This window comes from Danio aesculapii, chromosome 3 (genome assembly GCF_903798145.1).
Source record: "Danio aesculapii chromosome 3, fDanAes4.1, whole genome shotgun sequence".
In the NCBI taxonomy this organism is placed as follows: Eukaryota; Metazoa; Chordata; class Actinopteri; order Cypriniformes; family Danionidae; genus Danio; species Danio aesculapii.
In genome coordinates, this window is record NC_079437.1 from 40505269 (window position 1) to 40527311 (window position 22043).

The window sequence follows — 22043 nt, forward strand, 5'->3', positions numbered from 1 at the left end:
ACGTATACTATATAGTGGTAACATTAAAATATTTATTGGTCATTTATTAGTATTAAAGTTTTAATGTTAACAAATACAAATTCACTATTGCAAACTTAGTATTTACATAGCGTATATCATATTTACATAGCGTATATCATATATGATCTAATTTTAGGGAAGGAGCTAACATGAGCCAACAATGAACACTTGTATGTAAATCATGAAAAATAAGCAGTGTGACAAATACATTCACTATTAGTTAAGTGGACTGATGCATTAATTCAAACTAACAGACCTTTCTATAAAGTGTCAACTATATTTCAATATTAGCATTAATAATATTGTCCAGGAAATCTCAGGTTGTCTTTAAGTCTTCTATGGCATAACGTTGAATGTGAGTAATGTGAGTCCGCATCAAAAAAAGCACACACAATGCTTTGTTCAGAAGTCGCTCTGTGTGTGTTTTTTCCTCAGTGGGCGGAGCAGGAACTGCCCGAGTAGCCACGCCCCGGAGACGCTCATTGGTCTCCAAATTTCGCGGACTTTGGCACGAGGAAAGCTGAAAGAGACCACAAAGTAGGTTTGGGCCAAACTGTCTGACACATTTGCGAAGGTAAGAGAAAGGTGTTTTTAATGTAAGTGTTAATACTTAAACATAAACTGTTTGAAACGGCTAACGTCAGCGTGAGGCAGAGTTTTAACCGAGTGTGTCAAATCAAACCCTTGTGACTTTCTGCATGTGCTTTACATTCTCGACCGATGAATGTCAATCTGTTACTGTTGTGCAAACCGTTACATGACGAACGTGTAAAACATCGCTATATGATATTTTAAGTTAATCACACCACGTTTGTTATTATGAGTTAATCATATGTAGCCATAGTTTGAATCGCTGCTAGACGTTATCGAATGTATTTCGCGGCAAAATTATAATCTTAAAGGTAGTCGTTCTGGTTAATGTGTCGCTACTTTTAAATCTAAAGTTATATACTTGTGCATGAAAAGCACTTCTCAAAGATGTTTCATAAGCTGTTACAGGCGTGCTGTGGTCTGGCAGCTGCAGTCAGTTGCATCATTTGATTGACAGCTGAGCAGTTTTTTTTTGTGTAATATCCATTGTCTTATAATACTATAAGATCTATACAATAAGATCACATTTGTTAAAAGTAGTATAATGTTTTAGTATTATTTGCTTTAATGATTATTTGATTTTAATAATGTGTTCGTACGTGATTAACTGCTTTTATTTTTCATTGTTCGTGTTAGCTAATGTAGTTATTGTAAAGTGTTTTAATGTCCATTTATTACTTCTATAACACGTTTCAGGTAAAAAATTTCCACTGTTTTTGCAAGTGTGTCTTTATTTAATCTAATACGTTTTATTATGTATGGGTGGGTGGGTGTGTGTGTGTGTTTATTTATTTATATATATATATATATATATATATATATATATATAATATGTATGTATGTATGTTATGTATGTATGTATGTATGTATGTATGTATGTATGTATGTATGTATGTATGGATTAGTATGTATGTATGTATGTATGTATGTATGTATGTATGTATGTATGTATGTATATATATATATATATATATATATATATATATATAATATATATATATATATATATATATATATATATGTATGTAATGTATATGTGTATATACACATTTATTTTTTATTTTTTCAATTGAAAATCATGAATATTAGTAGTTGTATTTGATAAATACTGCACAAATGCATACATTCCCTGCATTTGAGGCAAAAATATGCAAGTTTAAAAACAGAGGTAAGTTTATGCAGCTGTCTTTAATTTGGCAGTCGTCTTATATTTATTAATAATGTTTATTCCAGAGTTCATCAACCATGTCCCAGCTCAACGGTCATACTGAGAAAACATGGGAATCTCATAACAAGATGATGCTGGAGCCTCTGAGCACAAATGATCCTGAGGTAAGACGATGATCATTTCATGGACCGTTTTGAAGGGACTGTCCATACAAACATGAAAATTACTCGCACTCATGTGGTTCAAATATAACTTTCTGTCTTCTGTTGAACACAAAACAAGATATTTTAAAGAATGTTGGAGAACAACAGCCATTGACATCCATAGTAGGAACAAATATACAGTGGAGCTTAATGGGTGCTTTTATCCAACGTTCTTCAGAGTATCTTTATATTCAAAATATCTTTATATTCAATACTGTGCAGCAGGATTAAATGATGGCAGAATCTTCCCTTATTTTATTAGTCCTTTTAAGCACCAAAATAAAATTAATACAGGTAACTTTTTTTTTTTTGCACATTAAAAGTTTTTGTTTTCCCCAATTAAATCACCTGAGCAAAAGTAATTAGACATTTTACCATGATTTACTAAAGAAGCCACCTTTTGCACTAAATGGTAATGGAACACTTTTTCACCCATTTTTGACATTTTTAATTTTCTAAATTCAATGGAAACATTAAAGCAGACACTTTTTACAGTTATTATGCATTACACAAAATACTTGTAATTAACCCATAGGTATAATTTAGGCTCGACTTTATTATTTTGATTGCATGTAGTGAATCATAAGTAGTAATTTGCTATGGAAGAGAAAGTAGAGATGCACCAATGGCTATTGTCTTGCTTCTGATTTCGATCTCCATGTTTTGGTAAGTGTGACTTGCTGATATTTGCAGATTCAAATTTATTTTTTCTTCTAGAAACCACGATTGACAGCATGTACACACAAAAATATACTCATTTAACATGTTTTTAAATAATAAAAAAATAACAAAATTATAAAAAAAAAAATTCTATTAAGTCCAGAGACTATAAGCATATTCTTACAAATATGAATCAGAACCTATTTTATATGTATAGGTTTGTACTATTGTTTTTGTAGATGCTTAATTTGTGACTATATTTAATCTTGTCCGGGTTAACCACTTGATTACAACTTAAACAAGAATTTCTCACTCTCACAATTTTGACATGTCTATCAGAATGATTTACTTGTACAGCAAAAAGTTTTAAATGGCTTGAAAGGAAAAAACTATGAATTAAATGGCATTTATATTCATTCATTTACCAGATGCCTTTATCCAAAGTGAGTTACATGTGAAGATCAAAGGAGCACTTCAAATGATCAGAGATCAGCAATACATAATTGCTACGACAAGTCTACTTTAGTTTAGATTTGTTTTTATTTATTTATTTTTTGAACAAATTACATTTTAAACCATTTAACTCAAAGTATAATTCTGGGTTCACACATCAAACAAGGAATTAAGCATTCCTGCAAGTAAATTGCATGCAAAACAAATTATCGCAGTGTTGTGCAAATCATGCAGCGTAAGTCATGGAATTTGCCTCAGTCACGCCTACCGTGCAAGTTCAATTGAACTCAAGCAAAAAATTCACATGAGGGAGAAAACATCTCATGAGTAAACCAGAGCAAGTGATGCAGTGCTTTGTTTGTGGTGTGAACACAGCATTAGCTAGAACAAAATTCTAGCTCTGTTAATGGGTAACCGGTCAAAATAGCCTTGAACATAGAAGTCTGCACAAGTGCAGTGACAACACGGCCGTTAGCAATCAGAATCAAAGAGAATCAGAATGAGCTTTGTTCTCCAATTGTGCCGCAAACACACACAAAATGTTTAGTTTTTTCAGGAGCTCAGGATACATGCAGTACATAGAATCATATTAACACAAGAACACAGAATGACATTTAAAAAGGTGGAAAATTAAGTAAACAATAAAATTCTGAAGTTATATATATTTATATACATCAATTTATAACAATGAGTGGCTGGAATGACTGGTCAGGTCAATAATGTTAAAACTGGCCAGTTCTGGTGTTTGGTTGATCAGTGCATCTCTAGAGCAAAGGGCTGTTTTGGGAGTTCTGATGAAATCACGTCTCTTAGACTATGATCTGCCCTTTGATGTGGATCTGCAGAGTGATTCATATCGGCTCAATCTAAACAGCTTCTATCTTTGCTTTTCTGTTAATACCTGGACACAGTGGAATCAAAGACAATGAGGAAGCAGACTCTGCTGCAAAATAAATACTATTGATGAACCCCAAAATTATCCACTTTGTTTAGATCCGAGAATTTGATTGGGTCAAAGCATGTTTTGGATCTAAAACCAACAATTTGTCAATACATAAATAACAAATGGCAGAACACTGTGATCTACATACAAATAACAAACTTCATAAAGTTAACCCTAATGTTAGTAAAAGAAACCTTCCAACTTGTGTGATCAGATTGTTTTTATCTGTTGTAGTCACATGCTCTTTTTGTGAAAGCACTTAACTATGAAGCATGTTCCAGTGGATTGTGTTAGTTTTAATTCTGTGAGGAGTTGATTTCGATCAGTTCATTCTTTTGAAGCAATTTTTAACAGTGACTAAGTTTACATGGACATCAGTAATTGAATTATTTGCATTAATCTGAATAAGATAATACTATGATTAAGGTTGCTTTTTGAACAGGGTGTCCACATTGTCTTAAAGTATTAAAATCTGATAAAATAATTTAGAGAAATTTAAGGCCCTTAAAATTAAGTCTTAATTGCTGTTTTACAAGGTATTACATTTTGTACCATTTTTGATTTGTACAATTTATAGTTTCCTAAAATTTGCCTGAGTTTAATCTCAAAATATTGCAAATATATCAATAAAATCCTGCTAGATTTGAGACCACTGCTTTGTTTACCGCAGTAACTAAGGCAAGCCCATTATTTCTGCTGTTTATAGGCGCCACCTGCTGGTTTAGCATTTTTATTCAATAAATAAATAAATAAATAAATAAATAAATAAATAATGTTTTAGTTTAGGATTAGTTTCTTTCAATCAATAATTAGTAAAAATACTGTAAGTTAAAATGTTGCTAATGTTAGCAGTTGAAAGCTAAAGTGGCGATTAGGTCTTAATGTATGGAAAGAGTCTTTAAAAAGGTCTTAAAAGGTATTGAATTGCACTCTCTGATACCTGTGTATATACTCTGTTGAATGGTTCTTTCATGATCCCGTTTTACATGTTCTAGCACAATTCAATTATTGTCACTGTCACCACACTATTCCTCTGGAGTTTCATGTAATTTGGGGTGTTTATTTTTAATTTGTCGACTTTACCTGCAGTTTGGCACTTTCATTTCATTCAGGAACATTTCATGCATGGCCCCCCCCCCGTGACAAACGAGATACTAGATATTGGAGTATGAATTGCTGGAGGAGTGTTATTTTAATAAAGTTTTGATACATGCACCCCATATTGGGAAAATTACCTCAGCATTCCGCTATGCAGGTGTCTGGGGTCCTTCACTGACTCGGTAGGTGCAGAGAATAGTGTCAAACAGCCGTGTGTGGATGGACTATCCTGTCGCAAAATGCGGTGAAAATATTACATGACGGTAAATCCTTTAGGTGTTAACATATCTGTACTGCACTCAATAATAGCACTAAAATCTGCATAAATTGTAAATCCTTAATTCTGTCTCCAGTATACATTTTCTTTTTATGACAATGGGCACAGAAGCTGGCATGGCGCTAAACACAAATAATCAAACAAACTAGCTATTATTCATTCATTCATTTTCTTTTTGGCTTAGTCACTTTATTAATCAGGGGTCGCCACAGCGGAATGAACCGCCAACTTATCCAGCACATGTTTTACGCAGCGGATGTTCTTTCAACTGCAACCCAACACTGGAAAACCTCTATACACACTCTTTTACACACATACATTATGGCCAATTTAGCTTATTCCATATACCTGTACCGCATGTCTTTGGACTTTGGGGGGGAAACCAGAGTACCCGGAGGAAACCCACACGAACACGGGTTGACCAGAGATCTTCTTGATGTGAGGCGATAGTGCTACCCACTGCGCCACTGTGACGCCCAGTTATCTGTTAATAGTATTTAATATTTTTTCCTGTTTCTCTTCAGGTGTTTGACATCATAAAGAAGGAGAAGAAGCGTCAGACGTATGGGTTAGAGCTCATTGCTTCTGAAAACTTCACGAGTCGAGCTGTTTTGGAGGCTTTGGGTTCCTGCATGAACAACAAGTACTCTGAAGGTTATCCTGGCCAGAGGTGATAGTTCTGCATTGTTAAATTACAGTTTAATGTTGCTGTTGTTGTAAAGCAATAGATTAGCATTATGTAATGAATTACACTTTGTTACTTGTCCTTTGCTCGGACACATTTTAGAAATAGCCTTGTGTTAAACATCAGTAAAGCTCTGTTTAATGTTTTAGGTATTATGGAGGCACAGAGCACGTTGATGAGCTGGAGCGTTTGTGTCAGGACAGAGCTTTGAAGGTGTACGGCCTTGACCCGGAGAAATGGGGAGTGAATGTTCAGCCGTACTCTGGTAGGTTTGTTTCTGTGTCACTGGACCGTTGTTGCTGTTAGAGATGATGTAATCATTTAAAGGGACCGTGCAGCCAAACATGAATATTTACTCGTCTTTTGCACAAAAATGTCCAAACCCTTGTTGGTTTCTTTTCTGTTGAACACCAAAAGAAGATATTTTGAAGAATGTTGGGAAGCGGTAGTCATTGATATCCATAGTAGAAAAAAAATTGTTTTGAAAATCAATGGCTACCAGTTTACAACATTCTTTTGTTTTTAGCAGAAGTAAGGAATTTTAAGCAGGTTTTTTACTGGTATTAATTTTCAAGTGAACTAAATCTTTAACTCAAGCTGTCATTGTAAAGATAGTTATTACTTTTTATTCTCTCTCTCTCTCTTTCTTTAGGGTCACCTGCAAACTTTGCCGTATACACAGCCATAGTGGAGCCCCATGGGCGAATCATGGGCCTTGATCTGCCAGATGGTGGTCATCTCACTCACGGCTTCATGACTGACAAGAAGAAAATCTCTGCCACGTCCATTTTCTTTGAGTCTATGCCTTATAAGGTGACCATGTGAACTCTGAATTTAAGTGGCCGGACAAAAATGATCTGTAATGTGCCAGTGTATTATACCTTTTAAAAAAAATAAAAATTGTTTTATTTGTATAGGTCAATCCAGAAACTGGGTACATCGATTATAACAGACTTGAGGAGAATGCTCGTCTCTTCCACCCAAGACTAATCATTGCAGGTCAGTGTTGTTTCTTATGAAATCTGAGGAAATAATTTTAATTGTTGTTTTTTTTTATCTAAACCCTGTCATTTTTGTCTTTGCTTGTTTTTTTTTTTTTTTTTTGTTTTTTTTTAAATAATTCAAGAGTTATGATTGGTCTGTCCTGTTTTGTTTTTGTGTGTTAAATTATGTATGTATATGCCAAAAAAAACAGGATAAGATTACAAAATCAAGAGTTTCTTTATTGATTATTTTGGATGACAGTTGATTATAAAGTCTAATTTGTTAGTCAGATTTTGTGGATATTACTTACAATAATATTTAGCGACTTTATCTTACAACATTCACAACACCGATTTTAGTATTATTTAAATAATAAATATAATTGAAAACAATTTTTGATTTTGGGTAAATGTTAAATACAAGTTTAATTGCTGTAGAAGTATTGTCAATTCTTAATTTGTTTTATATAATATAGTTAACTAATAAAAGTTAACTAAACTAAGTTTAATAAGGTTCCATCAGTTAATGTTAGTTAATATATTTACAGACATGAACAAATAATAAACTATTTATTGGTCTAATGTTAATTAATAAGGTTGTTCATTGTTAGTTCCTGTCGACTCACAGTGCATTAACTAATGTTAACAAGCACAACTTTGTATTTTGACAATGTATAAGTAAATGTTAAATTATGATTAATAAATGCTGTATAAGTTGTTCATGTTAGTAAATCCATTAAATACTTGATCCTTCTGGTAAGGTATGAGCAAAACTGTTACTGAGTATCTGAATATTTAATTTCTATAATTTAACAATGCATTTTAATTAATATTTTTGTTTCCTTATAGTTCATTATGTTATATGCAGCATTTTATTCAACAGTCTGTTGTTAATGGTGTTTAATACATCTGTTATTTAGCATAAATTATTTGTGAAACCCTACAACATAAAAAAATCTCTTTCCAGTGTTGCCAAAATGAGAAAAAGAATAACTAAAATGTATAAATATTTGTATAAAAAAAAAACTTAAATTTTTATGTGTGTAATTTGATAAGGCACTAGCTGCTACTCCCGAAACTTGGACTACAGTCGGCTGAGGAAGATTGCGGATGAGAACGGAGCGTATCTTCTGGCAGACATGGCTCATATCAGCGGTCTGGTGGCAGCAGGAGTCGTTCCTTCTCCGTTTGAATACTGTGATGTTGTTTCCACCACCACCCATAAGACCCTGAGGGGCTGCAGGGCAGGAGTCATTTTCTTCAGAAAGGGTGAGTTTGGTTTGATTGTTTTGTCAAACTGAATCAAGGTCAGAGATGCTTTAATGACTCGCTGTCTCTTGTATTTCAGGAGTTCGTAGTGTTGATGCAAAGACCGGCAAGGAGACTCTGTACAACTTGGAGAGTCTGATTAACCAGGCTGTGTTTCCTGGACTGCAGGGCGGCCCACACAACCATGCCATCGCAGGTAGCAGCTGCGCTCCATGTCTTTTTTTTTTTTTGGAAAGACATGTTTACATTTATGGTTGTTAGATGCTGAAAACATTGCCTTCACAGTCCTCGTGAAAAATACACACGTGGGCGTGTTTACACTAATACGTTTTCGTTTTAACATGGCATTTTAGAATGAAAACAATCCACGCCCACACTAGCGTTTCACCTAGCTATTTGCAGTGGCGGATCTAGGAATTTTTAAAGGCAGGGGCCAGGGTGGGGCCACAGTTTACAGAGGGGGGCCAAGTTATTCAATTGGTGCTTGCACTTAATGTTTAGAACATATAACTCTCTTTGTCCTATTAAAAATACAGTATAAATTACTATATTAGTTCACCAAACTGAAAAAACTTTGTATTCTGGCTTAATCACTTAATGTTCAAGTGTGTTAAGTCCTAACCTGATGCACAGCTATCATGTGTGGTAAATGTCATGAATGATGCAGCTATTAAAAAAATAAAAGCGGATTTTTTTTTAAGACGGGATGTTTGTCATAGATATTAGATATCAGATCACGTTTGGTAAACGATGTCTGTCATTTTGAAAGATTTGCCCTCACAGTTGTTCTATAACTTTTAAGTGATAAAGCAGAGTCATTTTAAACAGTATCCGTGTTGCACCATAAATGACAGCGCAGAAGCCGTCTTTGCTTTCGCTATCGATTTCGCCATGACGCGCACCTTTACCGTTGACATAACAGCTCAAAATGTTCATTTAAGATAATGCATTTATGACAGCTATGAGCGGATTCGTGGAAAATAAACCTTGTAACTCTGATCAACGAATGACATGTTTAGTCTGCTCGCATATGGCTATCAGTTTTGGTCCGTTTTAAAGCATTCCATTTTAAAAGCGAACCGTACGGCAAGCAACATTGTAACTATTTTAATCCCTGTTTCGGAACAAACCAGTCAATCTGCAGGGATGAAAGCACTCGTCATACAAGACAAATCGCTGAAGTAACGGGTATCACCGGCGTTCGACATGAGTTAAAGCGCATATGTCCGAACTTGGATATAAATACTTAGAGGAAAGTGCCACAAAAGGGGCCAAACTGATTTAAACGGGGGCCAGTGCCCCTAGATCGCCCCTGAATTTCTGAAAAGCCCTTTTTCCACACTACTCCTGAAAACGCACATCACGTGACCACACACACCCACACACACTCGCTCTGTCATGCTGCAGTGTATGCGCGCTTCTGAGCCCCAGTAGTCAGCTTTGAGCACAAAACCCGAGAGAGCAGTGCACGTCAGACAGTTTATCAAGGATTTATCGCGTCTCACTGTTGTTAAACGTGATATTTCATTTTTTCTCTCTATCTAACGACTCTTTGGTCTTTTGAATCTCTCAGGTAACATGTCACAGCATCAGTACACTGCTTCAATCTTTCGCTTTCACACTTGTACTTAGTCATTTTAGTAAAAACCTCAGATACTGTTGGTTCCTGTTGGTTGTGCACTTTTTTTTTTTACCTACCAAGTTTGTCGACGCCATAATAACGACACTGATCACTCTGCCTATTTATGCCAGAGTCCAGGGGAATAACTGATTGACAGGTGGTAATATGTGTGTAATTTGTCTTTGTTTTACCCATAACCAAATCATAAATAAAGACCACGCGGGTCAGGTAGTTCAAACGGTAGGCTACCAATAATTAATTAGTTATGAATTAATTAATTATTCATAAATAATTCATTCACCAATGCCTACAACGATGAGGCTATCGTCCATCACGATGTTTCACATTAGACATCGTACGATGCCAAATTGGTGAACATCGGCCGACCCTTTACCTCAGGTCTGTTAATAGTCTGTAATATGATGACCAACTTAGGAAATCAAAAAAATATATAAAATTCACTGTTTACTCATGAAGTAATATGCACACAAATATATCACATGCATATACAACTTATTTCATCCTTTTTAAATAAGAAAAAAAAACTAAAATGCAAAAAGAAATAACAATGTAATATTTATAACATAATATGTAATATATTTATATATATATAAATTTTACAGTTCTCCGGATATTAATGGGTTATAAAATGTGAGACAGCCAATCATGTATGCTCTTTTGTAATTGACGTCCAAATCTGAAATTGTATTTCATTTTAACCAGATATATGACTAAATAAACGGTAAATAGATGAATTAATAATTTATTTTGGCAATTCAAAATTATTTTATAATCTTACATTTTGACACCCTCAATTTGGATTTTCTAAAATCTAAAATAAAATAGTGAATATATGTAATAAAATAGTAAATTTATGTAATAATTTGCATGAAAACTGTTCTCGTTCAAATTAATTTAATTTTAGATTTGTGAATATTTCTGAATGCTGGTGTATTTCAGATTTACCTATAAAAGATGTTTTAAATAATGTGTTAAATCATTTGAACCAAATGTTTTCTACAATTAATGTGCTTTGATTAATTTATTGTGATTCACAGGTGTCGCTGTTGCTTTGAAGCAGGCGCTGACTCCTGAGTTTAAAACCTATCAATTGCAAGTTCTGGCGAACTGCAAGGCTTTAGCCTCCACCCTGATGGACAAGGGCTACAAAGTGGTTACTGGTGAGTTTCTTAAGGATTTAGGTGTAAATTATAGATAAATATAACCATATACTAAGGGTGATATAACGTATTCAACATTTGAAGTGGATCATCACCTTTCATCAAACTTGTCTTAAAACACTCATTCTTGTTCTAGGACAGTTTTGAAAGATGTTTTTGATTCACTTTGACTACTGTAGATTGGAAACAGAAAGGCAGCATCAAGTTTATTCTTTTTTTATTATTATTCTTTTTTTAATGTTTTTAAATAGGCGGCTCTGATAATCACCTCATCTTGGTTGATCTGCGTTCAAATGGAACTGATGGAGGAAGAGCAGAGAAAGTTCTGGAGGCCTGTTCCATCGCCTGCAACAAAAACACCTGCCCAGGTGCACAATTTATTAAAGAAGAAAAAAACGTTAATAAGACTTGCATTTCAGCTGAATGTTTATTTTTCTTCTGCTTTTTGTTTCCACTTAACCTTTTACCAAATTCTGTTTCGAAGGTGATAAAAGTGCCCTACGGCCCAGCGGCCTGCGTTTAGGCTCTCCAGCTCTAACGTCTCGAGGAATGTTGGAGGAACATTTCCATAAGGTTGCAGAGTTCATTCACCAGGGTGAGCTTGTCAGTAACACAACACTGAATCTCTGTTTTTATTTTGGTATTTAGGCTGTTTCAGGTCTGTCATGGGTAATAAGTATGACACTTAAACCTCTAATAGCTGGGGGAAATCCCATCTTTTATGAGGGATTCATTGATTCAACAGAGTATCCATTCAAAAATGAATAAATAGCTGTCCCAGTGTGCATACCATCCACACTAGATAGTATTAGTGTCTAAAGTACAATATGCCAGAAGTTACCAGAGGGTCTACTGATTCTGGTTGGATGTGTTCATGCACACTCTGTCTTTGTTTTATGCATTTATTTTTGTTTACGTTGTCAGGTACAGGGAAAGGAATTAGGGACTTTCATAAGAAAACACTGAAACCACGCTGCCTACTAGCATTTAGGAAGTGTTATTGCTAAGCAACACAGAAGTTTATTCAAAATGGCGACGCTATTATCAAGATTTTTACTTTTAATAAAGCATCATTTGGAAGTAATAGATTATTTTCTGTCGTGTTTTGGACAACTGTAAAGCAATGTTTTAATAGGTGTGCCAGATTGTAGACTCTGGAATATATGGCAACTAGCATGATTGGCTAACAGTTTATATTTTTACATTTATCAACACTTCAAAAGTTTGAAAGGATGGCTGTACGACCACTGATAATAATTCTGCATGTGTGTGTGTGTTTGACGGCCTACCACCTGCTTTACTTGCATTTGATGTCAGGGTAAAAAAGCATGAATAAACATTTATTCAAGGTTATCCATGTTATATTTCATCTTCGAGTATGTAAATTTCATCGGCGCAATAGCCTAGTGGTTAGCGCGCCGACATATGATGCAGTAGCACGTCAGGGCATCCTGAGTTTGAATCCCGGCTCGAGGACATTTCCCAACCATACCTCCCACTCTCTCTTCAACTTCGCTACCTGTCTCATTAGTGTCCTCACCTATTAAAGACGAGAGAAAAAAAAACTATGTAAGGATCTGTAAGCATTCATTTAGCCTTTTAAATACATCGATTGACAATTATTTTCTCCTGCTGAAAGAGCAAAGGCTGGCTGATCAGTTTGCTACTTTTTTTTTTTTTTTCTTTCTCCCCAATACAGCAGGAAATGCAATGTGGAGGTTGTTAACTGGGACAAGATGATTGACAGGGCAGTTTACGTGGACGGGATGCACTTTACTATGAGTGTCTGTTACAGCAGGGCTGCCAACATTCGCGCATTTGACACTGTTCTCACACTCTCACGCCACACGTCTAGTTTCACACACAGTGCCAGTGACGTTTGTCTGTAGGATGGCCAGACATCCTGTTTTTCCTGGGACAGGGCTGCATTTCAACATTATTATATAAAAAGTGATTTGTCTGGTATTTCAATGTCTTTATTGCTGTAGTAGTCTAAAGCTCTGCTCACACTGTGAGATTTTTGTCACGATTTTGTCATCGGAGACAAATTTGGGAAATCCTAGGCTAAAATCAGTGATCTTTGATTGTTGGTTTGGCATGTTCACAGACAGCTGCTTATTGCCCGTTGTGATCAGATTTGTCCTCTGAAGTTCTGGCAGTGTCAGAAGATTTCAGACACTTTCCTGCAGAGTAACAACAACTGTGAGCGTCAGTCTAAGAACCAACAGTAGCTCAGAATCTGATGACGCAATCCATGCGACAGTTCAAATGACTGCGGGGAAATGTCAAAACTGTTTTTTTTGTTTGTTTGTTTTTTCTTCCTGGTTGCTGCTACTGATTGTTTGTTTGGTGCGAGGAATTAAACAGTGTGACATGGGAGCAACGTTCGTGCAGTATGAGATGCTACAGTCGTTCAGGATTATAAAAATAATAATTACACCGTGTGAGCTGGCCTTTAGGCGAAATGGTCAACAATTGTAGTAAGAGTTAGAATATTCAATTCGTATGTTTGGTGTTTTTATTTTTTACAATGAGTGTTTAATGCCTCATTCAGACTAGCAGTGACTTTGTAGCTACTTGTTGCTCTGAGTGGCGACTGGTTGTTAGATCGGATATGGCTGCGGCCACAAGTTAATGAGAATCATTTATATTTATAAAATTTTCCATTATTGTATTTTATTAATGTCTACCCTCACCCCAACCCTAAACCCAAAACTAAAACTATATTATTATTATTATTATTATTATTATCATCGTCATAAGTGGAAAATATCATATACTCTTCTGATATTAAGCAAAGTTACAGCCTAGCTCAGAGACTGACGATGTGAATCTGCTTTCAGGCATTGCGTTGACTTTGGAGATCCAGAAAAACATGAACCCTAAAGCAACATTGAAGGAGTTTAAGGAGGAACTGGCTCAAAATGAGAAGTACCAACTGAAAATAAAGGAAATCCGAAAGGAAGTGGAAGACTTTGCTGGAAAATTCCCAATGCCCGGGCTGCCAGAGTTATAACCAATTCGTGCCTGACTTTTCTGTCCTAAAGATTTGCTTTGCCTTTGTGCACAGAGGCTTCAGTACAATCAGCACAATCAATCAGATGATTTCCCAATTATACAAGTCATTTAGATGACCTCTTTTTCTAAATGTCAAACATTGGGGTGGTTTCTGTAGACTTTTATTCTTGTATGTGGCTGAACTATACTGTAACCTGAAACGGCTCAACCAAGAACTCCAATGAATAAAGCTGGAAATATTGTAAATGTGAACACGTGACGTCTTTCTTGATGACTGTGTAGAATTTCCTCCTAATGGTTTTACATGTGCAAGTCATTACCAATTCAGAATGAGACCAATCATGTGCCTTAACCATGTAATAAAGGAAAGGATGTTTCCACCCAAACATAAGACAGATATAACACAGTGAGCCAAATCATAAATAATTTAATGAAATTGAAGGTAGAGTATTTTCACAGTGGGAAGCAACTTAGATGACCCTCAATTTAATGAACATAAATACTTAAGCATGAAGATTACACCTCATCCCAGACAAGCTCACAACACTGACTCAAAATAGATTGGAGAAAAGTAGCAAAGCATGATTTACACAGAGCAATAAAGATTTGTTCGGGAAACCTTCTTAGAAGATAATGTGCACATAATGGTATGGCTTATTCTCAATTTACATTCAACAGACTCCACAATTAGATGCTGATACAATCTGACTTAAAACAGTTACGAAGGCCGATAATTACTGGGTAGCCAAAACAACGCCATATTAAAACACACTTGCATCGGAAACACAGCGGTGGCAGTTCAGATCTGTAATTTGGACTACGACTGCGGACATGCAGTAGTGGGAATAACAATTACAGACGATGGGTTTCGGCGACAACCACCATTCTCGTTCATGTCACATCCTCACAGTTACTCATGCTTGCACACAACTTAAGACAGAGATTTCTAACCCTTTTAAATATATCTAGAAAGTCTGAACAGTACAACACATGATACTATGGAAGTGCCATCTTATTCGTCATTACATTGAGTTCTTCAAACATGCAGGAGGTCGTGTAACAGCTCTTCACAATCTTGACATGCAGTACATTCATTCACCGTATCACACGATTACATTAAAACACAGAGGGCGGTTGGCTCCATTTTTGTTCGTTTAGTATCTTCAACCTTTGTATTATTATTATAAAAAAACAATAGGAAGGGCAGAAAAAACGATTACTTAGCAAGTTTTCCCCCTATATTAATATTAGCACATTAATGATTTCTCAAGTCAAGAACACAAGTATCAAAACAACTAAATCACTGACCCATTTCTGTGCTCATTTAAATACATATGATGCTAATGTGTTTTATAAAGGCTGTTGGGTGAAGGTACAGCAGTTAGAGTGTTATGTCACAATTATGCTTGTGATTTCCATGCACCATCACTCCTTGTAAAGGCAAGTATTAATTATTAAATAAGCCACCAGGAGCAGATCAATTAAATCACGATTAGAGATCCTCCTGCTGTTTCTTTTTTCCGGTGTAGTGAATGGAAACTACACACTTAAATAATGGCCTCTTTCGAAATCAGTCTACTTGCTGAATCTGTGGTTTTCACACCACAAGAGGAGCCTATTTCCTCTATTTAAAACAGTTTGGCAATATATCGAAATTGAAACCTCTTCTAGACTAAACAAACAGTCAAGACCACTTTTGTAACACCAAACGCTCAACCTGCCGCTTCCTGGAATGCCATGGGAAGAATGCTCGCATATTAAAACATGAACAAAATGCAAGCGATTACATTCGATACATTTGGTCTCCTGATTTTAACCAGGGTTTAAAAAAATAGTTCAGCCAAAAATGAATATTTGCAAACTGTTTGCTCATCCTCAAGTGATCCCAAACCTTTATGGAGTTTCTTTAGCCTCTTGAACAAAAGAAGATACTGTGAAGAATGCTGAAAACCGGTAACCATTCACTTCCATTGTAGGAAAAACATATTATGAAATTCAAATGGTTTCCAGGTTTAAAATATCTTCATTTTTGAACAGAAGAAACTCAACCAGGTTTGGAACAAGCAAAGAGACTGAACTTTCAGTTTTTGTCGAACTATCCCTTTGATTCAGTGCTTCCCAAACCTGTTCCTGAACACACACCAACAGTACATATTTTGGATGTCTCCCTTATCTGACCCAATAACTTCAGGTTTTGGAGTCCTCTAATGTTCTGATGAGTTGATTTAGGTGTGTTTGACTAGGAAGAGGTTGAAAAATGTGTACTGTTGGTGTGCCTTTAAGAGCAGGGTTGGGAAACCGTGCTTTAATGTAGAGCATACAGTGGACACATTTGGTCTCCTGATTTTAAATGGGGTTTAAAAAAAAAAGTTCAGCCAAAAATGAACATTTACATTGTTTACGCTTCCTGAAGTTATTCCAAACCTTTATGGCGTTTCTTTAGCCTCTTGTACAAAAGAAGATACTGTGAAGAATGCTGAAACCTGGTAACCATTCACTTCCATTGTAGGAAAAAACAAATATTATTAAATTCAATGGTTTCCAGCTTCAAAATATCTTCATTTGCGAAAAGAAGAAATCCAGCCATGTTTGAAACAAGCGAAGACATTGAACTTTCAGTTTTTGCCGAACTATCCCTTTAATTCAGTGTTTTTGGAGGTCTCCTTTATCTGACCAATTAACTTCAGGTTTTGGAGTCTTCTAATGTTCTAATGAGTTGATTTAGGTGTGTTTGATTAGGACGAGGTTGAAAATGTATACTGTTGGTGTGCCTTTAGGAACAGGGTTGGGAAACATTGCTTAAATGTGGAGCGTACAGTGGACACATTTGATCTCCTGATTTGTTGTTTTCTTTACACTGTTGGTGTGCCTTTAGGAACAGGATTGGGAAACGTTATGTCAAACATAAAGTGGACACATTCAGATCTTGTACAAATAGCTGGTGGTATAATTAAAAGAAAAAGACGGGTTGCCCACTTTGGAGGACCCGTGAATGTAATGCTGCTTGATGAGCTCACTCAGGTACTGGATGATTTTACTTTCCTCCACAGTGTAGCCGAGCTGCAACAAGAAATTAGTCCTGCGTGACGTTACCGAGCCCTGGTCGTTGATGTCCATGGGAAGGTGAATGTGATGGCAGAATGTATAAAGGAAGGCCTTGGCTGTGAGCTGAGTCAACATACCCTGAATGTGGAGGAAGTAGGTGCTGCCACGTTTGATCTGAGTCCTGTGGTCTGCCAAATGGCTTATTAGTGTTCCCTTGTATGGTGGACACCGGAGGGTTTTGTTGTCACAGTCCAAAATGCTTATGTAACGGCTGTATCGATTCAAAGAGTGGAGGATGCTGGATCCAGCCGGAGAGGCAGCTCTGGAAAATAATAATAATAATAATTGGAAATACAATAAATCAGACGCTGCACTTTTGGAAAATGATTTGAAGCATTGCAAGCAAACTGATTTTGAAAAATGACAGAAATAGGGCTGAACTATATATTGTTTGTAGTTATATTGCTGTCCCATACGTCCCATTGTCATATACGCAATGTGTGTATATGAAATAGTCACACCGCAGGATTAGATTATTTATTAAAGATTAAAAGATAAATATTGTTTAAATGTAGGGATGCACTGATATGGATTTTTTTTGACCGATATCGATAACCGATAACTTAAGATTTGGAGGCCGATAACCGATATATTAGCCGATAAATATTTCAAAATGTTATATTTTATAGAGTGAACAAATGATTTTATTTTAAAAAACTTCACTGTTCTTATAAATTGAATAGCCTGCTCAGCAAAAAAAGCAATAATTTCAAAATTGCTAGGTGATTTTATAGACCTATATTCACGATTATAAATTATTTCCTTTTCTTCGCACAGCAAATAAACATGCAACCTGACTCTTTCATAAATAATAGGTTAAAAAACAAAATGGGATTTAATTAACAAACAATGTAAATAAATATATTTTAAATAAAATTAAAGAACTAACTGAAACCAGCTCAACCCAGTAACTTATGGAGTTATTAACACACAGCAATACCACACAAAGAAAGGACAGACGTTGAAGAAATAAACAATGCGAGGAAAGCTCCGTTATAGTGCACTGGACAAGTCTGAACAAGTTCGACCCACGCATGCGTAAGGTAGGCAGCTCTGTACAATCGGCCTAATTCTGACATTGGACCGATAACGAGAACATTAAAAATAGCATTTATCGGCCGATATCGATATGGCCACCGATATATCGTGCATTCACAGTTAAATGTTATTTATAAAAAATTATTTATACAATGATGACCATGTTTGATTGTTTGATTGTTAATCCACTATCCTTAACTAACAAGCAGGGGCGGATTTAGTGATCTGGGGCCCTAAGCAATTCCATCCATCTGCCCAAAAAAGTTCTGAAATGAACTTTTTCTACTTTAATAAATTTTTAATTGATTTATTTTGCTGTTTTGTTTTTCTTATTTCACTCAATCACTCCTTTTCTACATTTTGTCTTAATGCAAAAGAAGAAGAACAACATGTAAAGCATCTTGTAAAACTTTTTATATGTTTTGTTTTCTTAAAAAGAATTCACAACTAAAGATTGTAAATTAAATATTTCGTTTTTAAAATTAAATCTTTACCTAATTTGATTGCTGGACTTCTCAATGATTGAGGGTGGGGGATACATTTCACAGATGTAATAAACATCAAATTTTTATTTTTTTTAGACACTTATACAAAATATATGACAGAGAATTATATAATTTATACTTCTAGCTATTTATTTGGGGGTTCTCTGCTTTCCTGGGGCCCTAAGCAGACGCTTTTCTTGCTTATTGGTTAAATCCACCCCTGCTAATGAGACTTAATTGTAAGGGAGTTACCTACTGTACTTTATAACATTTTGGCAATTTGACTTGGTGAATATTTATCAACAATAAAGGAACACACCAAGTATACTTTGTCATTATTACTGTTACAGTAATCAGTTTTTGCAGGTCAATATTGTGATAATACAGTATACCGTGAAAAAAGCTTCAGCATTTAAATCACAACAAGAAAATTTGATAGCAGCAAATGCCTAAATACAGTCATTTTACCTCTGCAATCCAATAAGTTTCCATCTCTGCAGGTCTGTAAGCTGAAATGGCGTTGAGAGCCACGGCTGGACGGTTTCACCATACTTTCCCAGATTTGGCACAAAAATGAATAAAGCGTTCACCAGCTTCCTCACCGTGCCCTCATCAATTCCCAAAATAACAAGCGTTCGGCCACTCAGAAGGCAGGAAATGGCTTGCTGAGCAAAGGGGTATTGCCTGATGAAGCGAAGAACGCTGTGTCCAGCTTTCTTCTTCTGCTTTATGGTCAACACACTGCCGTAGGTGAAAGGAGATACAGCTCGGTCAGAACTTGTAGAGGCACTCATGAAGCTGGTGCGATCAAAGACATCCTCGATGTTAATTTTTGCCACCTCCTCAGAGAGAACGCTAGTGTTGAGTTCAGAAAAAGTCAATCCCATGTTGGGGCTCTCTTCCAAAATGTAGTCCATCTGTAAGGCAGGATCTCCATGAAGAAGAGACAGAGGCTCTTGGTTGACCACGGTGTCGCCGCAACACTCCTGAGCAAGCTCAGGTAAAGGATCCTCAAAAATAAAACCATCATGTCCAATACAGCAAGCTGCATCCATCTGTACTAGATTCCCATCAGATCTCCTATGTGGGACAGCAATAGAGCTAGATGCATTTTCAGAATAGGATGCATTGGATATCTTGCTTCTCCTTTCAAGGCCATCAAAGAAATTTGTTTGTAGACTGGAAGGACTAACACTTCCTAGAGCCTCTATGCTCTTGTCGCTACTAAAACTGCCTTTGGTCTCGGTGTCGGCGGCTTCAGAGGTCTCCTGTGTGATGTCAGATGTGCTGGACTCGGGAGGACCTTCCCCAGACTCCACACCTGGCTTAAGGTGGTCTACGTCTATGCAGGTGGTGTAGGAGTCCAGACTCAGCGGCTCGCCGGATAAGTTCAGGATGGGGATTGTTGGGTTGTTGGAAGGAATACTGAAGTTCTTTGAGGTTCCTCCGTCCTCCCAGTCGTGTTCGGCTTCGAAGAGAAAACTAGTAACTCTCTGTTTGCTCACAAGAGCCCTGTCGATCTGGCTGGTGTAAATGAGGCACAGATCTCCTCGGAAGGACTTCTCCACTGCGTTTAGCTGCTCTAGAGTTTGGAGGAAAAAGCTAGTGTCGCAGAGCTCCTCCAGCGTTTTCAAGCGTTTATCAAAACACTTTGCAGATTTGGCCTTGATGAGCTGCGGCGTGTAAGAAGACTTTCTACTTTCTGTGTTTTCTGCACTGTCAGAAGGATTGCTATTTAGGGTCTCGTCCAATACAGGGGGTTTCTCTGCCTCACATTGTACAGAATCCACATCTCTCTTTCTCTTGGAAGGATAGGATGTGATTTGCCTCAGCAGATCTTTGTGCTCATAGATGGACTTCTCCACATTTGCTAATTCATTCGCCTTCTCGATGGCTTGTGTGGAGTAACAGCCATTGTTCATTTTCTGCAGCTCTGTCTCTTTGTGCAACACCGATCTGGTGTACTCCAGGTCTTTTAGTTTCTTTTCCAGCTCGTTTGCGAAAGCTTTCCTATTTCCTGATTTCAGACATTCTGAGGCCTTTGAAAACTCAGATGACAGTTCCTGGAACTGCTGCATGATCTTCCTTTCATCTGCAGAAATGTAGGCCATACAAAAGGGCCGTACAAATCCACGAGCCTCCAAATCATACAGCGTCAGGTGATGGACATAGGCGAATGCGCCTTCCTTCGAGTCACCCAGAACCACTTTTGAGTCCTCCACAAAATTAAGCTTTGGGTAGTTACTCCCAGGAGGATGACCGACAAAAGACGCCTGGTAGTCCACAGACATGATGCGAAGCGAGAAGTAGTTAAGGTCAAATGTTCCACACACCTTGGGGTCACTGGGAATGGTGAGTAAAGGCTGTGGACCCACCTGCTCTGAAAATTCAGAGATGAGAATGAAGTCTTTTGAGAATTTCGCATAGGATGTCTTCGTCCATGGATTTGCATTGGCAGCATGAGTAAACAAAGGCACAGAAAACTCCTCTGGAAGTGACAACGGATCTGAGAAGTCCCCAAAGTCATCTTCTTTGGTAAAAGCCACCACATCTGGTGAGCCAATCATGTTCTCTGAGTTTATAAAGAGGCATCAGCAGAAATACCTTTCAGTTGTCAGTATATCCACTGATAAAGACATGATGTTTCACAAAGACATCGTTTTGAAGTCAAAATCATTCATTCGAGGACTCTCTCTGTATACAGCAGGGCTGTTTGAGTCCACTGAGCCAGATCACGATCTGCTGAACATGAGATGAAGGCGATGCTCGCCAGAATGACAGACCTTTGACGTCACCTGCCATACATCCGACGCATCCATCAATGGCCACCGCTTATTTAAACCGCTTTATATTCAGGCGTCTACATAATATATCTCAGCGAAGACACCGCTGTTTGACTGTAATCCAGCTGCTCAATAAACTGACATCCTCTAACAGCAGCCATATTTAAACGATCGTAACCTCCCCATGTGACTGTCCTGATGAGGAAGTGGCCGCGTTTCAAAACCTAGTGAGCTTACTAGCTTACTAGGATCTCCAGTCAGCCGATTGGGTTGGCGCTCGTGAGCCTAAATATGCTGTCTAGATAGGTATCTACAAATGTTTTGGGATACAGCCGATGCATTTGTTATGATGTGTTTTGTGCCTTTTTTCCAGGAAAGGACTTACATTTTTCGTATCGTATGATATGTTTGTGGTTTATTAAATATCTGTGAATTCATTATTTGGTTTTATATTTAATATT

At 36.7% G+C, this 22043-nt stretch overlaps 2 protein-coding genes across 2 annotated transcripts; one reads left to right on the top strand and one right to left on the bottom strand.

Annotated features, from left to right (window-relative positions):
• Window positions 1-491: 491 nt before the first annotated feature.
• On the top strand, window positions 492-14423 carry shmt1 (serine hydroxymethyltransferase 1 (soluble)). Its single transcript, XM_056453978.1, has 12 exons — window positions 492-595; window positions 1846-1944; window positions 5939-6084; window positions 6249-6364; window positions 6752-6912; window positions 7017-7098; window positions 8139-8351; window positions 8431-8547; window positions 11031-11153; window positions 11405-11521; window positions 11638-11748; window positions 13997-14423. The coding sequence occupies exons 2-12, from the start codon at window positions 1858-1860 to the stop codon at window positions 14167-14169; spliced, it is 1446 nt and encodes a 481-aa protein (XP_056309953.1). The 5' UTR covers window positions 492-595; window positions 1846-1857; the 3' UTR covers window positions 14170-14423.
• A 158-nt stretch (window positions 14424-14581) lies between these two features.
• Window positions 14582-21733, bottom strand: smcr8a (Smith-Magenis syndrome chromosome region, candidate 8a). Its single transcript, XM_056453983.1, has 2 exons — window positions 19268-21733; window positions 14582-17538 (listed from the first exon to the last, which is right to left on the bottom strand). Exons 1-2 carry the CDS (start codon window positions 21364-21366, stop codon window positions 17091-17093), a joined length of 2547 nt encoding a protein of 848 aa, XP_056309958.1. The 5' UTR covers window positions 21367-21733; the 3' UTR covers window positions 14582-17090.
• Window positions 21734-22043: the final 310 nt, after the last annotated feature.

Coding starts and splice junctions, on each gene's coding strand:
- shmt1 (XM_056453978.1), top strand. CDS start 1,858: ATGTCCCAGCTCAACGGTCATACTGAGAAAACATGGGAATCTCATAAC. Junction 6,913..7,016: donor TTGAGTCTATGCCTTATAAG/GTGACCATGTGA, acceptor TTATTTGTATAG/GTCAATCCAGAAACTGGGTA. Junction 11,749..13,996: donor TGCAGAGTTCATTCACCAGG/GTGAGCTTGTCA, acceptor ATCTGCTTTCAG/GCATTGCGTTGACTTTGGAG.
- smcr8a (XM_056453983.1), bottom strand. CDS start 21,366: ATGATTGGCTCACCAGATGTGGTGGCTTTTACCAAAGAAGATGACTTT. Junction 17,539..19,267: donor AAACTTATTGGATTGCAGAG/GTAAAATGACTG, acceptor ATTATTTTCCAG/AGCTGCCTCTCCGGCTGGAT.